The sequence below is a fragment of the Condylura cristata genome, unplaced genomic scaffold (genome assembly GCF_000260355.1).
Source record: "Condylura cristata isolate star-nosed mole 26May11 unplaced genomic scaffold, ConCri1.0 scaffold00026, whole genome shotgun sequence".
Taxonomy (NCBI): domain Eukaryota; kingdom Metazoa; phylum Chordata; class Mammalia; order Eulipotyphla; family Talpidae; genus Condylura; species Condylura cristata.
Window position 1 is genome coordinate 5146756 of NW_004567127.1, and position 17249 is coordinate 5164004.

Genomic DNA, 17249 nt, shown 5'->3' on the forward strand with positions numbered 1-17249 from the left:
AGCGAGCTGAAAAGCAGCCCCGACAGCCCTGGAGAGCCCCGCAAACAAAGAGGGGTGCTCCTCCCACAGTCACACCTCAAAGTCTGGCTCAGCAGAGCTTAAGAATGACCCAGTGGGTGCCCCTCACACAGGGGTGGCGCCTGGGACAGAGGTGGGCGCTGAGGCCAAGTGGGGTAGCTGTGGAGGATTCCGAGGGGTCTGGGGCCCGTAAATCAAGTCACCCCTTCCTGGGAACGAAGGGTGACACTCAGCCTGCAGGCGGAGGAGCCCCGGGAAGGCCTGGAGCCGCAGCTCCTTCCACAGACAGCGGCCTTGTGCCAGCAACTCGTCTGATTCACAGAGAGTGAAAGGCTAACAAATGGTTTTCATTATCATCACACAGCCTCCACCCTGGTTCTGTATGTGTGTGCTTTGCTTTTTTCTTTCTTTTTTTTCATCTTTTCATGGGTTGTAACTAAACAATGAGGTGATTGCCATCCCAGTGGATTGCACAATATAACCAGAGGCTGGCTTGGAGCATTGCCTTCTCTGAAGAAATGCTGGGCAAGAAAAATAAGCACTCTGGAAAGGAGGAGTTTGTTTTGCACAACACCTGTGTCTGTGTTTTAGCGCTTGGAAGGAGGGCGGGACGAGGGGCTGCGGAAGAGCTACGACTCTCAGCTCCCAGAGATGCACCTGTCAGCCCGCCAAGGGCATCCTTCTTAGATAAACTCCAGGTTGTCAGAGAGAAAGGGGGCTCACCTAGTTATCCAGGAATGTAAATTGGGACTACTTGTTTCCTGATGTCACGTGCAATGATGCTCAACACGCTGGTGCAGCTGTGTGAGTTTTCCATGCGGGTCCACCCGTGTTCACTAAGCATCTGCTTGAGGACAGCCCCACAGGCACAAAAATACCTGAGACCTCAGGAAGTGAACAGCCAACAGATGCCTACATTTGCCCCGGCCCCTGCATAACCACGCCTAATCTGACCGTGAGATACCTCCTTGCTGGCCTTGCCTTGTCCTTCCTGTTCTCTGCACTGCAGCAACTCTACAGGGCCCAGAAAGTTCTAGAGACAACGCAGACCACTGTGCCCCCAAACTACAGTCCCAGTGGGAGCAGCTCCTGCTTTCCTGGGACTGCGACGTGGATGAAGAAAAGGGATCATTTCAAAACCAAACGTTTCTGTTGGTTACTTAGCATCTTTGTTGGCAAATGGTTGCGGCTAATCATCCAGCAGCTTTAGATGGCACAGCACAGTCCACGTGTGTGCAGATGGCGCCATGGCACAAGTGCACAGCCAGGCGGCCCAGCCACCACAGGGACACAAAGCAGGGTTTCTTCCTGCAAGGGACAGCAGAGGCGGGCAAGGATGGACAAGAGGCATCCTTCAAATCCCGCACCCAGAGCGCCAGTGACTCGCTGCCTGATTTCGGCTGAATTTAATGGCCCGAGTAAGAATGGCTAAAACTATGTCCCCCAACTGGCTGCCAGGCACTAGGCTAAATGCTTGTTTCACTTAATCCTCTCAATAACCCAACTTGGATAATCATGGCGACTTTTAAGAGGAGGCACTAAGGTGCAAAGAGGCAGTCACTTGCTAAAGACTATACAGCTTGTTAAGTGTCAAGGCTGAGGCCTGCAAGCCCAGGTCCCAGGAGCTTGGTGGAATTCTGGTCATGGGCGCATCTGGACTAAGTCATCTCCAATTACGTAAAATGGAGGTTCTCAATTCAAATCGTCTATACTTCTGAATCTTCAGCATCCAAGCTTACCTCTTTCAAAACTCTAAGACGCTTGAGTTTCTGGTGTGAGTGCCCGTGTGCACGCGTGTGTGTGTGTGTTGTGCACACACGTTTGTGCAGTGAGTGATCAGGGCAGCTCCCTTGCCTCATCTTTGGGATTTCTAACTACCTAGGATGTTCCAGGTCAGGGGTACAAATGGCTCTCCTCGGACCTCTTATTCGCTGGAGTAATTTCCCAAACGCAGGCTACTTTGTTCATGAAATCATGGCCAAATGAAGCCAAAAAGAAGAAACACTAGAAGATTGGGGACGTTCTGAGATATAATTATACGAGAATCAAGTGACTTTAGAAAGACAGCAGGTTTTCATCTCCCCTCATCTTTCCTCCTGAGATATGAAAGAACTAGATGAAACTCCTTAACATAAGCTGCAAAATGCCCGTCAAATAGCCCCTCATTACAGCAACCGCCAATGACATTCCCCATCAGATTAGGCGGCTAAGTTACCCGTGGTGGGAGCCCGTTTGGGATGGGGAGCGTTAAAGCCCTACACAGGAAGTAGCTTAACCAGCACAAAGCCCCTGGACAAACACACACATGGAAATAAATTCATCTCAGCCTCGGGTTACTAGGATCTGCATGGGTGGCATGCCTGGGCACTGCTCCTGAGTTATCTCTTTCATGCCTTGAGTCTGATTTTCTGGGTGTGAAGTCAGGAGACAGGCCAGGAAATGTCACTGTCAACAAGCAAGGCAGCTGGAGATACGATGGCAGCTATCACTCCCGGGCGGGTAGGCGCGGGAAGGCGTTGGACACGTCCTTGGGACTCAGTTGCCCCAGGGAGTGTTGGGTGCTGGCTACTTGTGATCCATGTTTCCTTGGATGCAGGGTGGTTGAGGTGCAGCAATTTTTGCAGTGAAACTGAAGTCCAACTGCTTCAACAGAAATGGCCTCATCTCACGGACACTTTAACAAGTAAGGGTGACGTATTCCTGGAAACCTTACATTCAAGCCACATGGCTCATCCCTCATCCCTCTTAAATGAAAGGATGGCCTGACTGCCTTTATTAAAAGCCCTGCAACACTGCGAGTCTTTGATGCCAGGATTTTTCCCGGTCCTTTTTAGGACGATGGATCTTTAGTTTGTCTTAATTTCTGAAGTGACATCTGAATTGCATTACAGATTTATGTGTTGTAACGTCTCTTGACCTATTGCTTGGAAAACATACCACACACTGAGAGGAAAAGGCTCGCTCAAGAGAGCTGAGGACATTTAATCCTGTAAAGCAAATAGAATAAAGGACTTGGATCCGACTTAGTATTCACTGGCAGTGATTTGTTTTCATTCATGTATGCGGTCTCAGGTAATCACCTGAGGGCTGCAGTGGGCCTGGGGACCTCAGGAGGTGCTTGTAGTACGAGCTGGAATCTCTGACTCCAGGCACCTTGAGAGTCTCTTTTCTTTTCCTCAACAGTTCTCTCTGCTCTTAGTCCCAAGTCTGGGAATGACAGACGGCAAACAGCAAAAGCTGAGGTGGCTCTTTTCCTTGTGGTTTAAGAGATCAGCCACTTGGAACCAAGAAGATGTTTTCATAGGGTCACAAAAAAGTTTGAAAAACTATTGGATTGTTTTTGGCACTCCAAAGCAGATTATAGATATATCATTAGTAGTACTGCTAAGCGGATGTAATACATAAGTCCCTCAGGGACTGTTATTTTGCAGTACATTCTTGCAAAAATATACTGCTCTCAACTCTATCCGGATGGCTGCTGTGTGTTCACATGTCTTCTCTTCTGCCATGTGAATGCCACTGTCTTGCCCACACCATAAAAAGCTCTCTGTGGTCTTGGCCGTGCTGCTGACGCGCACGGATTGTGTCTGCCGTGCACACCGGGATGCTGTGCACCTTCCTAGCAAATGCTCTTGGGATCTGAGGCTCAAGGCCGGCAGCCATGATGGTTTCTTCTCTGAGTTGCCTGATGCTCTGGGGACATACTAGGGTGGCTTTTGTAATTTACCCGTGAACCACCCCAAAATACACGGGCCACTTCTCTTTTAGGGAGGGTGGCAAGGTGCCTTAGTGCTGTTAGCATGGAACTTTCGGGGGGAGGACACAGTCTTGCTGAACCGGAATGCCTCCCCAAGTCCTTTGGTGCAGACGCACTGCTTTCCTATTGGATGTGCCAAAACCACTAAATCGTTAAAATGCATCATCAAATCATCTCAAAAGGGCCAAAATTGCCTCCCTCAACCCCCACACCGAAAGAGCTCCTTGTCAGCAAACCTGGTCCTATCCCATGCTAGAAAGCTTTTTTTTTTTTTTGAAGATTATTTATTTATTTACGCATACAGAACTGGAGTGCAGGCCATAGGTGCAGGGGTAGTGAGAAGATTCACCAGAGACAGAGTGGGGAGCAGAACAGGCTGACTGGCGAAGCACACTGCTGAGGGGAGCAGCGAGCGGGTCAGGAGAGGTCTGCCGCACCATGTGGTCACCTCCGGGGCAGGCAGGGATCGAACTAATTCTGAAGTGGCTTTAGCTTCTCAGTGCTGTGCTTTAACCCACTGCGTCACCAGAGAGGGCCCACTAGGAAGCATTTGACTAGGCCAAAAATAAGGAAAACAGGCTGGCAATGCAAAAGACCTCAAATATTATCTTTGTGTATAGACTCGGGTGAAGAACAAATCAAGAGAACCGAGGAGAACAGGTGTGGCGATGAAAATCATAGCTCAGTACCCTGCTAGCCCAGAGTAGAATGTGCTGGTTTGGTATGAGTAGTAGGTTTTATTTTTGAGAGGTCTGGGAATACGACTGCCATTCAGTTATATGGAAAAATCCTGACCATTCCCAGGCCCCCCCAAAGTAACCCACCAAATCACTCTAACACAGGAATGTTGCACTTCCCACAGTAGGAGAGCCCTGTAGCACATTCGTAATGGCTGCCATTCCTGCTCAGTTCTCCCACTCACAAGACTCCAGAGGGCAGAAACTAGGAGGAAGGACATTGCAGCTCTCGCAGATGTTCTAGCATTTTCGAGGTGGTATCAGCTGCTCCTGGCTAGCCCATTGCTTGAGGCACATGGGAAGACTTGTTTGAGAGGTCTTTTTGGTCAAGCACCCCCAAATCTTTGTTATTAAAAATGTCAGCAAACAATCCTTGAGTTTAATTATGCTGAGCTAACCAATAGCTTCAACATGTTTAAGTGGCACGCAAATGGTAAAAATTCCAATTCACAAATGGAAACTATATACAAACAACTGGGGGTGGGGGGCAGGGAGCTCGAGACAACTGGCCCCAGCCTCTGAAAGTTATGTCCTTGTCATCGTTTGTCTACAGTGTGAGCACACATGCACTTTACAGTGTTGAAAGTATATTAACTGCTTCATAAGTCCCCTTAGTTGCTATCTCTTCAAAGTCAATGTCAAGTTTCCCAGTCATCCCATACAGCTATGATGCTCAATCCTAACTTTTCTTTGACATCCTAGCAATTTGACAGTACCCAACACTGGGGCTCAGGGGGCTCCCCAGGCCAGTTAGATCAGAATCTTGGGAGGTGGCTTGGGCATCAGAAGTTTGTAAAGCTCCCCCGGTGATTTTGGGGTGTGACTAGGATTTAAGGATTTGCGGAAGGAGGGAGGCAGGAAGCCAAGCCAGAAGGTAGACCTTCAAGTTCAAGAGCGAAGGACTTTGAAGGATGCCACGGACAGCAGGTTGCAGGGCTGCAGCTGGTGCCCATCACTCCTTAGTGAACCTCCAGGAGGGGCGGGTTCTGGAAACTAAGTATTGATCAGATTTGGCAGGCTTTGCCTTAAGTCTCAGTCTCTTGGCTGAAATTGACCGAAATACCTTTGCAATACCTTTGAGATCTTAAGAAACTTAAGGAAACAGGGATGCAACCCCAGTGCAGAGCTCAGGAGATGCTCCAATTCTGGCAGACTTAGGGCTGGTTGGGCAGAGTTTGAGTCACAGGTCCTGGGAGCAGTCTAGACAGAGCGCTGATGGGAGGGTGGTAAGCACCAGACCAGCTGGCGGTCCACCGTGAAAGACTCACTCTGGGTTGGCACCTCTCTGGCCCTCACCCCTTGGGTACAGTGCAGTTGGAAGAAGTCAGAGTGGGGTCCCCTAGAGCGATGGTTCTTAGCCTACAGCATCTGCAGGCCTTGTTAGTGCATGGATTGAGGGGTTCCCTTGCAGAGTTTATGATTTTAGGTCTATGATGAAGCCCAGGAATCCATGTTTCTAACAAGTCCCGAGATTGCTGATAGGACTGTGGACCACCCTTGAAAGCCCCTGTTTTAGAGCAGGAGACCCAGGCCCAGATGCCCAAGTCCAGACGGACACCAGACGTCATGAGTCCACTGTGCCCGATAAGAAGGAACAGAACATGGTCCTGAGATGAGCTGGGGCTTATTTGCACACATTGTCAAAAGTGTGAGCACTGTCTGATGAAGTGATTCCCCCAGGAGAACAGACAGAGGTTTAAAAATAGGTTTGTATTTGCGTCGTTTGTCCCTAATTCTCCTTGCATTAGAAATTGGTGATATTCAAATTGGATTTAATTTTAGAGCCCCAACCTTCAATCGCAAGACACTAAGAACAGTGACAGCAATTTCTCCAAGCTATTTGGTGTTTCAGTGTTTGAGAAAGGGAAGCTGCTGCTCAGGGAACAATCACCTGCTCCTACCCTGAGTAAGGAAGACCCTCAGAGGCTCAGGAAACGCTGGCAGGGTCTAGGTGTGATGCAGGGGCCCTGGCCTGCAGCAGGGCCGGTTGTAGTTGGAGGAGACCAGAGAGGGATCCAGAGTTTGCAGGTACAGACCAGGACACCGCTGGGGTTGACCTAGAGCCAATAGCTCAGAAGGCAAATCTGCCTACGAGTTGTGGCATTTTTTTACTTAGATCAACATCTTTTTCTCCGTCATCAAGATTGAAAGCTTCCTGCTTTGTCAAATATCCAGAATATTTCCAGTGAATCAGTCTTACTTCCCTGGTTACTGCACAGATTAAAAGTAGAGGTTCAGTGTGGCACAGGACAGTCCCCGGCCTTAACAGTGGCTCCTGAGTTCCCCGTGCTACCTTAGGTCCATCACATACTTCTCACCCTCCCCCCAAGCCTCCTACTGACCCTGTTAAACCTCTAGCCAGTTCTTGAGCCCTGGGAATCTGTGATGTCTTCCATCCTTTTGTCCAGCTGGACTCCTATTCATCCTGAAGAACCCCACTCAGATGTCACTCCTTCTACAAACATGTCTCTGCTGAATCTGGTCAGATAAAACACATTTTCCTTCACTATGTTTCCACATCTTGTCAAATGTACCTACCTGTCATATTGTTTTAAGTGCTTGCTCATATGTTTGTCTTTCCTCGCTTCTAGAGAATTTGCTCTTGGCAATTAAATGTTATGTCTTAATCATCTCTGTCCCTAGTGCCTAGCACGTGGCATGTACAGGTTTTGCAGGTTAAGTGTTCAATTCATGAAATAAATGAATTTCAATGTTTGGCAAGAAAAGTGTCCCTTGAGCACCCGGGTGGCTGGGGGTGGGGGGGTGTGCAGACATGAACACCCACAGTCTAACAGTGGAGGACCTCAGCAACGCCACCTGTGCCAGTCTCTCCACCTACGGAAGAGGGAGTCGAAAATGCTTAAGGATACTGAGTGACTATGAATTGAACGGAGATGCAGGTCTGTGAGTTTCACTCGGGGCCAGTCGGGTTTGTGGACTAGGTCAGAGCCTCTTGCCAAGAAGGATGGGCCAGCCCCATGCAGCCCACCTCTCTCCCTCCACGCTCAACCCTGGGAGAACAGGAAAATGTCCCTTGACACAGATTGTCACCTTTTGTCGGATTTAAGAAAGTTTTCATCTCAAAGCCTGACCCCCAGTTGGATATTGGAAGATTTTTCTGGTACTTTCTTAGGCAAAAAGATATTTTGAGCAGAGAAGGATGCAAAAGAAATGGAGGAGCTCACTCCTTAATTTCATGAAATAAAAGAGCATCACGAAGGCCACTCCAAAGCCTGTTACCCCGACCTCCCGCTCCCCTGCGTAGCTATTAGGGATGTGAGGCCATGGCAGCTGCGAGCATCTGCTCCCCTCGTGTGAGAGGAGGGGTGCAGGGAAATGGTGGGTACAGATCTTCACTGGAGAAAGACATGATGGGGTTGGGGGAGAGGTGGAATTTCAGAGAATGTGACATGAAAGGTAAAGATGTTAGTCTAGGACCATTTATGGAGGACCATACCCTAGGCAATAGAAATAATAATAGTTCATTTGTTCATTAAAAAAAAAAAGTCACTCTCCTGCTTAGAGCCATCTACTCCCTTCTCATTGCCTTTAAGATAAAGTCATAGCTTCTAGGGGGCCTCCCTGGTCCCGCAGGAGTTAAGTCTCAGCACTACAAAGCTGTCCACAGCCACTGAGCCACAAGTTCCATGCCCACCAGGGAGGTGACCCACAGGACTTGGTACACGTCTCCTGTCACCCTGCTGCTCCCCTTGCAGTATATTTCAGTAGATCCACCTGTTCTGTTCCCCAGCCTGTGTCTGGTGAGTCCTCTCACCCCCCAGCACCTCCGGCCCACACCCTAGTTCTTGTATACAGAAATAAATAAATCTAAAAAAAACATAAAAGTCATAGCTGCTAGCTGGGTACAACTCATGCCCAGGTCTCGGTCCTAGGACCTTGCTACCTGCTGCGCCTTCTGCCTAGAAGCGCTCTCCCTCGTTGCTTGCCATCCTTCAGATCTAGCGTGAAGACCACATCCGCCAGGGACCCTCCCCTGGCATCCTCAGTGGCCCCTTTCTACTCTCCCCAACTCTGGATCGTCAAGTCCTCTTCATTTTCTTCCCGGATACAGAAAATCTGAAGGTGTCATGTGTGCACAGGACTCCAAGCTCCATGAGTGTAGACTAGCACCTCACACAGTGCTTGGCGCATAGGAGGTACCCGGGAAACATGAATGAAGGAATGAAGCACCTGTGTGGGGGTGGGGGTGCTTATGGGAATGAGAAGACAATAGTAGCTTTCCATTGCTTCTAAGAACTAAAGCCTAAAATTGAATAGAATTGTTTTCTCTCTGTTACCATCTCCATAGCTTCTGATGCCTAAAGCTTAACTCTTGGCGCCATTCTCTGGGATTCCCGTCCTTGTCTTGCATGAGCCTGGCATCTGCCCAGTGCTCAGGTGGAACTGTCTGTCACCACTTCTCACCTGGATTTTCATCAAAGCACCCACTTGTTCTCAACTGTCAGGACTTTTTCTTCTGTGCATTTTATCTTTGTCACGTTGCTCGGGAGTTGGGTCCATGACAGCTGAGTGTGCAACATACAGACTAAGTTCATCTTGATACTGTGCTGGGGTCGGCGGGAGCAGGTCTGGTGTGAGAACAGAAGCCCCGGCACCAGGCCTAAGGTCACCTGTGGATGGTGTCCAGGCGGAAGCTGAGAGCTTTGGCACAAGAGTGACAGACAGGTGTCACCATGGGTCTGTACAAAGTCAGGGCCCTGAAAGTTTCAGAATCTGGACTCTCGCTCCTGACACTGGTAAAACGCCAGACTGAGGGCCCGGGTTTGTCCTGTAACCTTCTGCACCTTCCCCGCTTGGGAACAGTGGTCCCTCTGCTGGAGAATGTGGTGACATGCCCACCTAATGCCAGCCTTCTCCTCCACAGAGTCCTGGCGCTTGGTCGTGCAGCCCAGGGGACTAGATGGCATGCTGGACCCAGGCTCAGCGCAGCGTCCGGACCCAATAACGGCTTTTCCAAGGGAGCAGCTTTCTGTCCTGGCCACATTGAGGTAGGCACTAGCGAGCGTCTGTCTCTAGGTTCTGGGCTAGGGAACCGCCACATCAGCTGGAAATGTGTCCCAGGTGAGGAAGGGGCATCAGAACCAGCTGCTGATCAGCAGAGGCCTGAGGGGGTGGGGAGACCCAGGCCACCTAGGAGAGGAAGCCCCGGGGGCTCTCAGGCTGGCCCCTGGCCTCCAGGGGCCACAGTAAGCAGCTGCTCTGCCCACCCTCAAAGCAATAGGAACGGGACCTCGAATAGGGAGAGCAGCAGCCAGACCTGCACACAGTCCCCGCCAGTGTCTGAGCACAAGCCCCAGAGAGGCAAAGGGTCCTCGACCCCTCGTCACACTCTTGGTCACGACACAGCGGGCGGGGAGAGGCCCATCTGAAGACGGAAGTCGGGCCCGAGTCCCACCTCTACCAGGTGTGTGCCTGCTGTCAGGTGACACGCACGTCCTGCATCTGGCTCCTCGGTATGTCTTGGCCGTTCATGAGACGTTCTGTCCAGTAGATGGTCACCCACCCTAGTCATCGTACGATGCATCTCAGAGCACACGCCGGCGGTTTCTGTCCCATTTCTGTCCCGGATTCAGACCAATGAACCCACAGGCACCACTGAGTGCTTCCGGCTCATAGTGCTGTTTGAATATTTGAAGAGCTTTGGGGTCAAGTCTACATGATGCCCAGGAACTAGCTATCAAGCTAATTAAAGATCCAAATATTCCCTGATAGTGGGATTTGCATAGTCAATTGAGTGGAGTTTTCATGGGCGTCAGAGCACCAAGGACACAGCAGCAACCAGGCCTCTTTCCTCCTAAAGGTGCCTGGCATTGCTCTGCCCGGACTACACGTGAAGGCTGCCTGCCCTGTACACTGCAGCCAGGTCAGCTCGCCCCCCTTCAAATGCCAAGGATTGGCCTTGATTGTTGGGTCTCAGCCGAAGCCCCGAGGCCAGCAGCAGCAGCGCCTGGCAGTGGTGAGACGGGCAGATCTCTGACCTACTGAATCAGGAAGCCTGGAGGGCCCATCCACCTGTGACTTGCAAACGCGCCAGGTGATTCCGTCTCCCTGGACCTCTGCACTCCACATCTGGTGTGCCTTGCAGCCCACGCAGCCCCTGTGGAATCTGGCCTGGGAGGTGCCAGCAGAGGCCCTGGCTTCCATCAAGGCCTTTCTCTGCTTGGCCTCAGCTCCACCTCCCTGGGGAACTGAGGAGCCACAGAATTCCTCCGAGTCTTTGCAACAGAAGACAGCGGCTTGACTCTCAGGGAGGGTGGATGGCAAGTGTAGGAGAAATGGCCCTTGACCCACCCTCAAGATGCAGTGAGGAAGACAGAAGAGGAGAGAGCAGGAGGCTGTCTTTCCTCTGCCTCAAAAACTCCCGTCCCCAGTAACACTCAGTGACCCTGGTCCACTGGTCCAACCTCAAGCCAGAGCCCCGCTCAATCAACAGCACCACTCGCCGGAAGGCAGGAGTGAACCTGCTGCCACCCTCCCTCCACAATGCTCCTCCAAATACACAGTCGCCAAGCCCCCACCAAGAACCCCCAGCCTCCCCAGCACAATTATCTGGGCTGGTTCCGTGGCTCCGCCTTGCAGCTCCCCTCTACTCAGGCCTCAGGCGAGGCCAGCATCGGTGTGGAGACCACGTGGCACAGGAAATTTCTCTAATTATTGGAGCGGGTGAAGCACCGGAAATCCAGACTGGAGACTGGCCCAGGAGAGAGCAGGAGCACTGGGCAGCCCATCAGAGTGGACAAAAGGCATCAAGTGGCCCCTCCCCTCCATTCGTTTCCCTCCGTTCTGGGGAGGAGAGGGCGAACACAGTCCACTCACCAGGGCATTCTTCTTCATTCTTCTTCAGGAGCCCCGACAGTGTCTTCCCGGCCTCGGCGCACACAGAGCTCTGCCCAGCCAGCCCCAGCCAGCACTAACGTCCCTTCGGGGGAAAGCTTGAAAGGCTGTTTAAAAAAAATAAATAAATAAAACTCCTTCCTCACTTTAAGGAGAGTGCATACTCTTATAAAGTGCTTGCTGCAATATATATCCCTAGGCGGGGGGGGGAAAAAAAACCACCATTTTCTTTTCTTTTTATTTACTGACACTTCTTTCAAAGAAATAATGTTTAACTTAAAGGCTCAGAAGGAACATGATCATATGAATCAGTTAAAGATATTTTTAAACTTTTTTTTTAAGATTTATTTATTTATACATACAGAACTGGGGTACAGGCCAGAGGCCCAGGGGCGGTGAGAGGCTTCACCAGAGACAGAGTGGGGAGCAGAACAGGCAGATCGACGAAGTACACTGCTGAGGGGAGCAGCGGGCGGGTCAGGAGAGGTCTGCCGTGCCATGTGGTCACCTCTGGGGCAGGCGGGGATCAAACTCATGCGGAAGTGGCTTTAGATTCTCAGTGCAGTGCTTTAACCCGCTGCGCCACCAGGGAGGGCCAGATATTTCTAAACTTTTTTTAAACATCTTTTCATCTGGAACCCAAATGAAAGAGGGCAGCATTTTGGCAGCATTTTCAAATCCTCAGCAAGCAGCCTGTCCACTGTGCAAATCTCCATGCACTTAAATTTCACCAGGGTCACCTAGACAGTGAACTGAGAAGCAGCATTAGGTTCTAGGAACTTGGCAAAGTCCATTCAGTGGAACTTTACAGAGTAGAACTTTGTCATCACTTAAACTCAAGGGATGTCAGACCTGGAAGACACTTCAGACATCTTGTCTCAGGCTTTGAACGGGAGACTTGTCCACGCGGTCACCGACTCTTAGAAAGGGAGGTTCCTGTAACTGCTCGGTCTCCTGGATACAATGAAGGGGAACAGGATGTCTTCCTGCCTTCAGTGGTTTGTCCTCTAGACTGGGGGATAGAACACAGCTGTCCCAAGAGAGCCTTAGGAGATGATTTTAGAGGTGAGAGGGAGCAAGCTTGTAGACTGGGAAACAGGAAAGCTGGTCTGATAATCAGGTGTGTTAAAAAATACCAGGGAGTTGGCCCTCCCTGGTGGCGCAGCGGGTTAAAGCACAGTACCAAGAAACTAAAGCCACTTCTGCATGAGTTCGATCCCCGCCTGCCCTGGAGGAGACCACATGGCGTGGCAGACCTCTCCTGACCCGCCCGCTGCTCCCCTCAGCAGTGGACTTCGTCCATCTGCCTGTTCTGCTCCCCACTCTGTCACTGGTGAATCCTCTCACCTTCTGCATCTCTGGCCTGTACCCCAGTTCTGTATGAATAAATAAATCATAAAAAGAAAAAAATACCAGGGAGGATGCCACGCACCAGAGGCAGCGAGAGGAAAGAGACGGAGGAGCCCGGGAGTCCGCCTGGTTCAAGCACTTGAACCTCGCCTGGTGGCAGGGAGCACAGAGCGGGCATTGCCTTTGAGGGGCTGTTTGCCTGGGAGGCAGACCCCGAGAAGCATCGGAGGAGGACAGGCCTGGCCTGCAGGCCTGCAGGGAGGACAGTCCTACTGGCTGACCAGACAGACAACTGCTTCACCATTGGGTCCTTTGAGCACGATGCTGTGGCCAGTGCAGAGCTTGTAGAAGTTCAGTGGGGCAGGGCATGGAGAGTAGACATTGGAAGAAGAAGACATCAGTTGGGAGATTGATCTATGACCTGAATTGGGTGCACAGAGGTGAGCATAGGGAGTGTTTGCAAATGTTTCTGCTGCAGCAGAAGGCTGTATACATGACGTGGCGGTAAGGAAAGTTTGCCGATGAGCTGAGGTTGGGAGCTGGGGAATGAAGAAATGGTGGTTCCTGTAGCAGAACAAGGAATGCGTGGAGAAACAAGTTTAAGCGGATGGCGAGAGAGGTGGCTACGGAACTGTGCCGCAAAGCCAGTGATCGACAGCAGGGTTGCTGCCACTAAGCACTGGGCGGGGCACGTGATGCCTGTAAATGCGGGTGAGGAGTGTGGAGAGTGTGGCTGGGTTGTCTGGCATTTAAAATGGCAATATTCAGGATAGTTACCCTTCTGGAAGCTGGAGGTTCAGAATCAGCTTTCTAAAGGGAAGCTGTATCAGCGATCCTGGTACGGCATCAAGTGCACAGAGATTTCAGCGGACCTGAGAAGACAGTAACTCACCACAGGAGCCATAGAATGCAGCTGGAAACTGCATCAAAACCCTCCATTTTAGCCTTTTTTTTTTTCATTTCTCTATCCAAGTTCCAGGTTACTTAGATATAAAAGGATGAGTTTCAGCTTGTTTTCCCCGCTACCTCTGCCTGATGAGAGATACCACGTACTGAGAAGCTGGAGGAAAGGGCGTGAGCGAGCTGCCCACTGCGTAAGCGGCTCTGCCAGGCTTGCGCGACCATCGCCAGCACAGCCAGTGGTGTCTGAGCCCAGACATGCAGCCACCTCCCCTGTGTGGCCAGCTGCAGGACTGGAGCAAACACAGACATTTTTCAAAGTAACTGAAGGGAAAAGAATTTGGTGGTTTCGTTCTTGGTGTCTGACCAGAGAGCTCTCTCCAAGCATCGGGAAGCATGCACTGCTTAAACCACGAGCCACGGTGCAAGAAGGCAGGTGCCAAGCTTCTCTGGCCATCCCTGGTCACTCTTCTCTTCAGTCTCATTTTTTTTGAGGCCCTCCTGCATGCCAAGTATTGCACATGGCCCCCAAAATATTTAAATGCCAATAGCAAGCTCCCACAGCACTCTCAGGAAGACAACCTGGAGACAAGTATCCATCCACAGCAGTGAAAGAAGTCACACAAGGCCACAGGAGGACAAGAGGTGCAGGCCGCTGTGAGAGCGGCTGGGAGGCGGCCCGGCCCCCAGGACCCTGTAGTCAGCGGGGAGACAGACTCACACCGCGCACACACAAAGCAGCCAGGCAGAGGGAAACCCTGAAAGGTTGTGGATGCAGCCCGCTTGGAGAGGGAATATGCCATGACACAAGTGAGGAAGATAAATACTGGCCCACAGGAGGCTGAATTGACTCAGAATTAAATCTGATTGGGAGAGCGCCCACTTAACCTACAGGACCCCTGGGAACAGAGTTTACTACCTGCTTTTTATCAGTGAAGACACAAAGGCTCAAATAGGAAATGACTTCTTCCATCTGTGAACAAGCCGCTCAGCTAGGAATCCAAATGAAGATTTCTAACCCCAGTTCCAATGCAATTATATATATATGTATGTTTATGTGTGTGTGTGTGTGTGTCAATTATATATACACACACATATATAAAGAAAAACAAAATATATGCATACACAAATATGCATGTACTGATATACATGCATGTGCAAGTATATATGTACACACACATGCAAGTATATATCCACATACATATGGCATGTGTGACTAGGTTGACGGCACAATTACATGACCAAGCAGGTGGGGGGGGACACCCACCGTGCAGGGGGGCTCCTGCTCCAGGCCTGCACTGACTCTTGGGAGCACTAACTCACAGACTAATAAGAAATTAGAAGCAAATGCACCTGATCCGTTGGAAAATGTCACACAGAGCAGGAACATTCTTCAAGTTGCGCTGCACTGTGAGAGCCGAGGCTGACTAGCTGGCCTGGCTAAGACGGCCCGATGCTTCATGGATTCAAAAGAGGGGTCCAGAGCCCTGGCCCCTTCTGCTCTCTGTGGACGAATATTTGCTGCTGAAGCTGAGAGGGGCCCCAGCAGCTCCTGCCCCCCCACCCCGGCAGGGGGCTAGGGCGCCCAGCAGGACACAGTGCCCGGAGAGGTGCTGAATTCCTGGGCTGGGGGAGAGCCCAGAGCATCCCGGGAGTGGGCACCCCCAGGGCAGCATTTGGGGGCTGCGGCCCCTCCCAGTGAGCCACCCGCCCCTGCCTGGAGTCTGCAGCCTGCTGCCTGTGGCCAGTGTCACTGTCACTGTCGCTCTCAAAGTGTCCCCATCGGGTGGTAAATCGAGTCCTCCTGGCCACAGCCCGCAGGGGACCCCCTTTGTGATGGTCTGGGGACCTCCCCAGAGGGGCCGCTGCCTGCAGGCCACTAACCCTTTCTGTGTCCCGCAGGTGCTCAGCGTAATGTCCCTGTTGTTCTACACTCTGGTCACAGCTCTTCTGATCGGCACACAGGCAGAACCGCGCGCCGAGCGCCATGCCCCGGCGGGCCGCGCCGGCCCCCAAGCCCACTGGACTAAGCTTCAGCACTCCCTGGACACGGCCCTCCGCAGAGTCCGCAGCGCCCCGGCCGGCGCGATAGCAGCCAGGGTGGCCGGCCAGACCGGCAACATCACTGTGGACCCCAAACTTTTCAAAAAGCGGCGGCTGCGCTCCCCGCGCGTGCTCTTCAGCACCCAGCCCCCCGCGGTGGCCGCTGACCCTCAGGACCTGGACTTCGAGGCGGCGGCGGGGGCGGCGGGGGCGGCGGGGGCCGCCTCCTTCAACAGGACTCACAGGAGCAAGCGATCGGCGCCGTCTCACCCCATCTTCCACCGCGGGGAGTTCTCGGTGTGCGACAGCGTCAGCGTGTGGGTGGGGGACAAGACCACCGCCACGGACATCAAGGGCAAGGAGGTGATGGTGTTGGGCGAGGTGAGCATCAACAACAGCGTGTTCAAACAGTACTTTTTCGAGACCAAGTGCCGGGACCCCAGCCCCGTGGACGGCGGGTGCCGGGGCATCGACTCCAAGCACTGGAACTCCTATTGCACCACGACGCACACCTTCGTCAAGGCGCTCACCATGGAAGGCAAGCAGGCGGCCTGGAGGTTCATCCGCATCGACACGGCCTGCGTGTGTGTGCTCAGCCGGAAGGCGGGGCGCAGAGCCTGACCCCCGCCACCCTCCCCCACACTCCTGGGCCCCTCCCTACCTCAACCTGTAAATTATTTTAAATTATAAGGACTGCATGGTAATTTATAGTTTATACAGTTTTAAAAATCATTATTTATTAAATTTTTGGAAGCATCCCGTGTGCTGGTGGTTCTGGTCATTTTTCCCAGCCTGCAAGACTTGGGGTGCTGCAGGGTGAGTTGTTCCCAGGCCCACCAGGCACCGCACCCCTCCGCAGCCAGCCCTGCAGCTTCAGGAAGCCTGAGTGGTTTCAGACATTCTCGGACACTGGGCCTGGGCGTGATCGGGGAAGGAAGTGAGGTTCCAGCTCCCCCCTGCATTCCAGAGCCAGCCCTTCCTAATCCTGGGATTAGCTGCCCCCAGACTGCATCCCCAGCCTTGATTGCTTCACCTGGGGAGTGCTCACTGTGGGCACCCCGCTGCCCCCCACTGAGAGGCCCCACTGGGATGAGAGGGATATGGTCTTGAAGAAGGGCATTTGCAGGAAGACCTATGAGGCTGCCTGGCTTTTGCAAGAAGAGCTACTTTTTTGCTGCCTGGAAAAGCTGCCTGGAAGAACTGTAACACGATAATTGCGTGTGGCCTGCTACGGTAGATCTGGTTTCATGTTGAAAGCGCCCCTGTTCTGACGCGGGTCCTCCATTGATCCCGTGGCTTCCTGCAACAGACTGCATTGCCCCAGAAAAACCTTAGGGCCTCCCACACACTCTTCCACCACGGTGGCCCCGGGGCAACTTTGCTCCCAACATTGGCCTGTGTTCAGGGGCGGGAGAGACCAGCCCTGCCTGGAAAGACCATGTGAAAACATTTTCATTCCTAATGAGGTGATTTCCACAGGGATCAAAGGTGAACAGAGCATGAGGCCTGAGGGAGATGGCAGGGACAGATAAATGGGGTGACACAAAGAAACAGGCCAGAATGGGAGCGGCTGAAGTGGGGGAAGTCAC

The 17249-nt window shown here is 52.0% G+C and overlaps 1 protein-coding gene across 1 annotated transcript; it reads left to right on the top strand.

Moving 5' to 3' along the window:
* Positions 1–9402: 9402 nt before the first annotated feature.
* NGF (nerve growth factor (beta polypeptide)) lies at positions 9403–16311 on the top strand. Its single transcript, XM_004689610.2, has 2 exons — positions 9403–9521; positions 15520–16311. Exon 2 carries the CDS (start codon positions 15532–15534, stop codon positions 16279–16281), a length of 750 nt encoding a protein of 249 aa, XP_004689667.1. The 5' UTR covers positions 9403–9521; positions 15520–15531; the 3' UTR covers positions 16282–16311.
* The last annotated feature ends 938 nt before the right edge of the window (positions 16312–17249 follow it).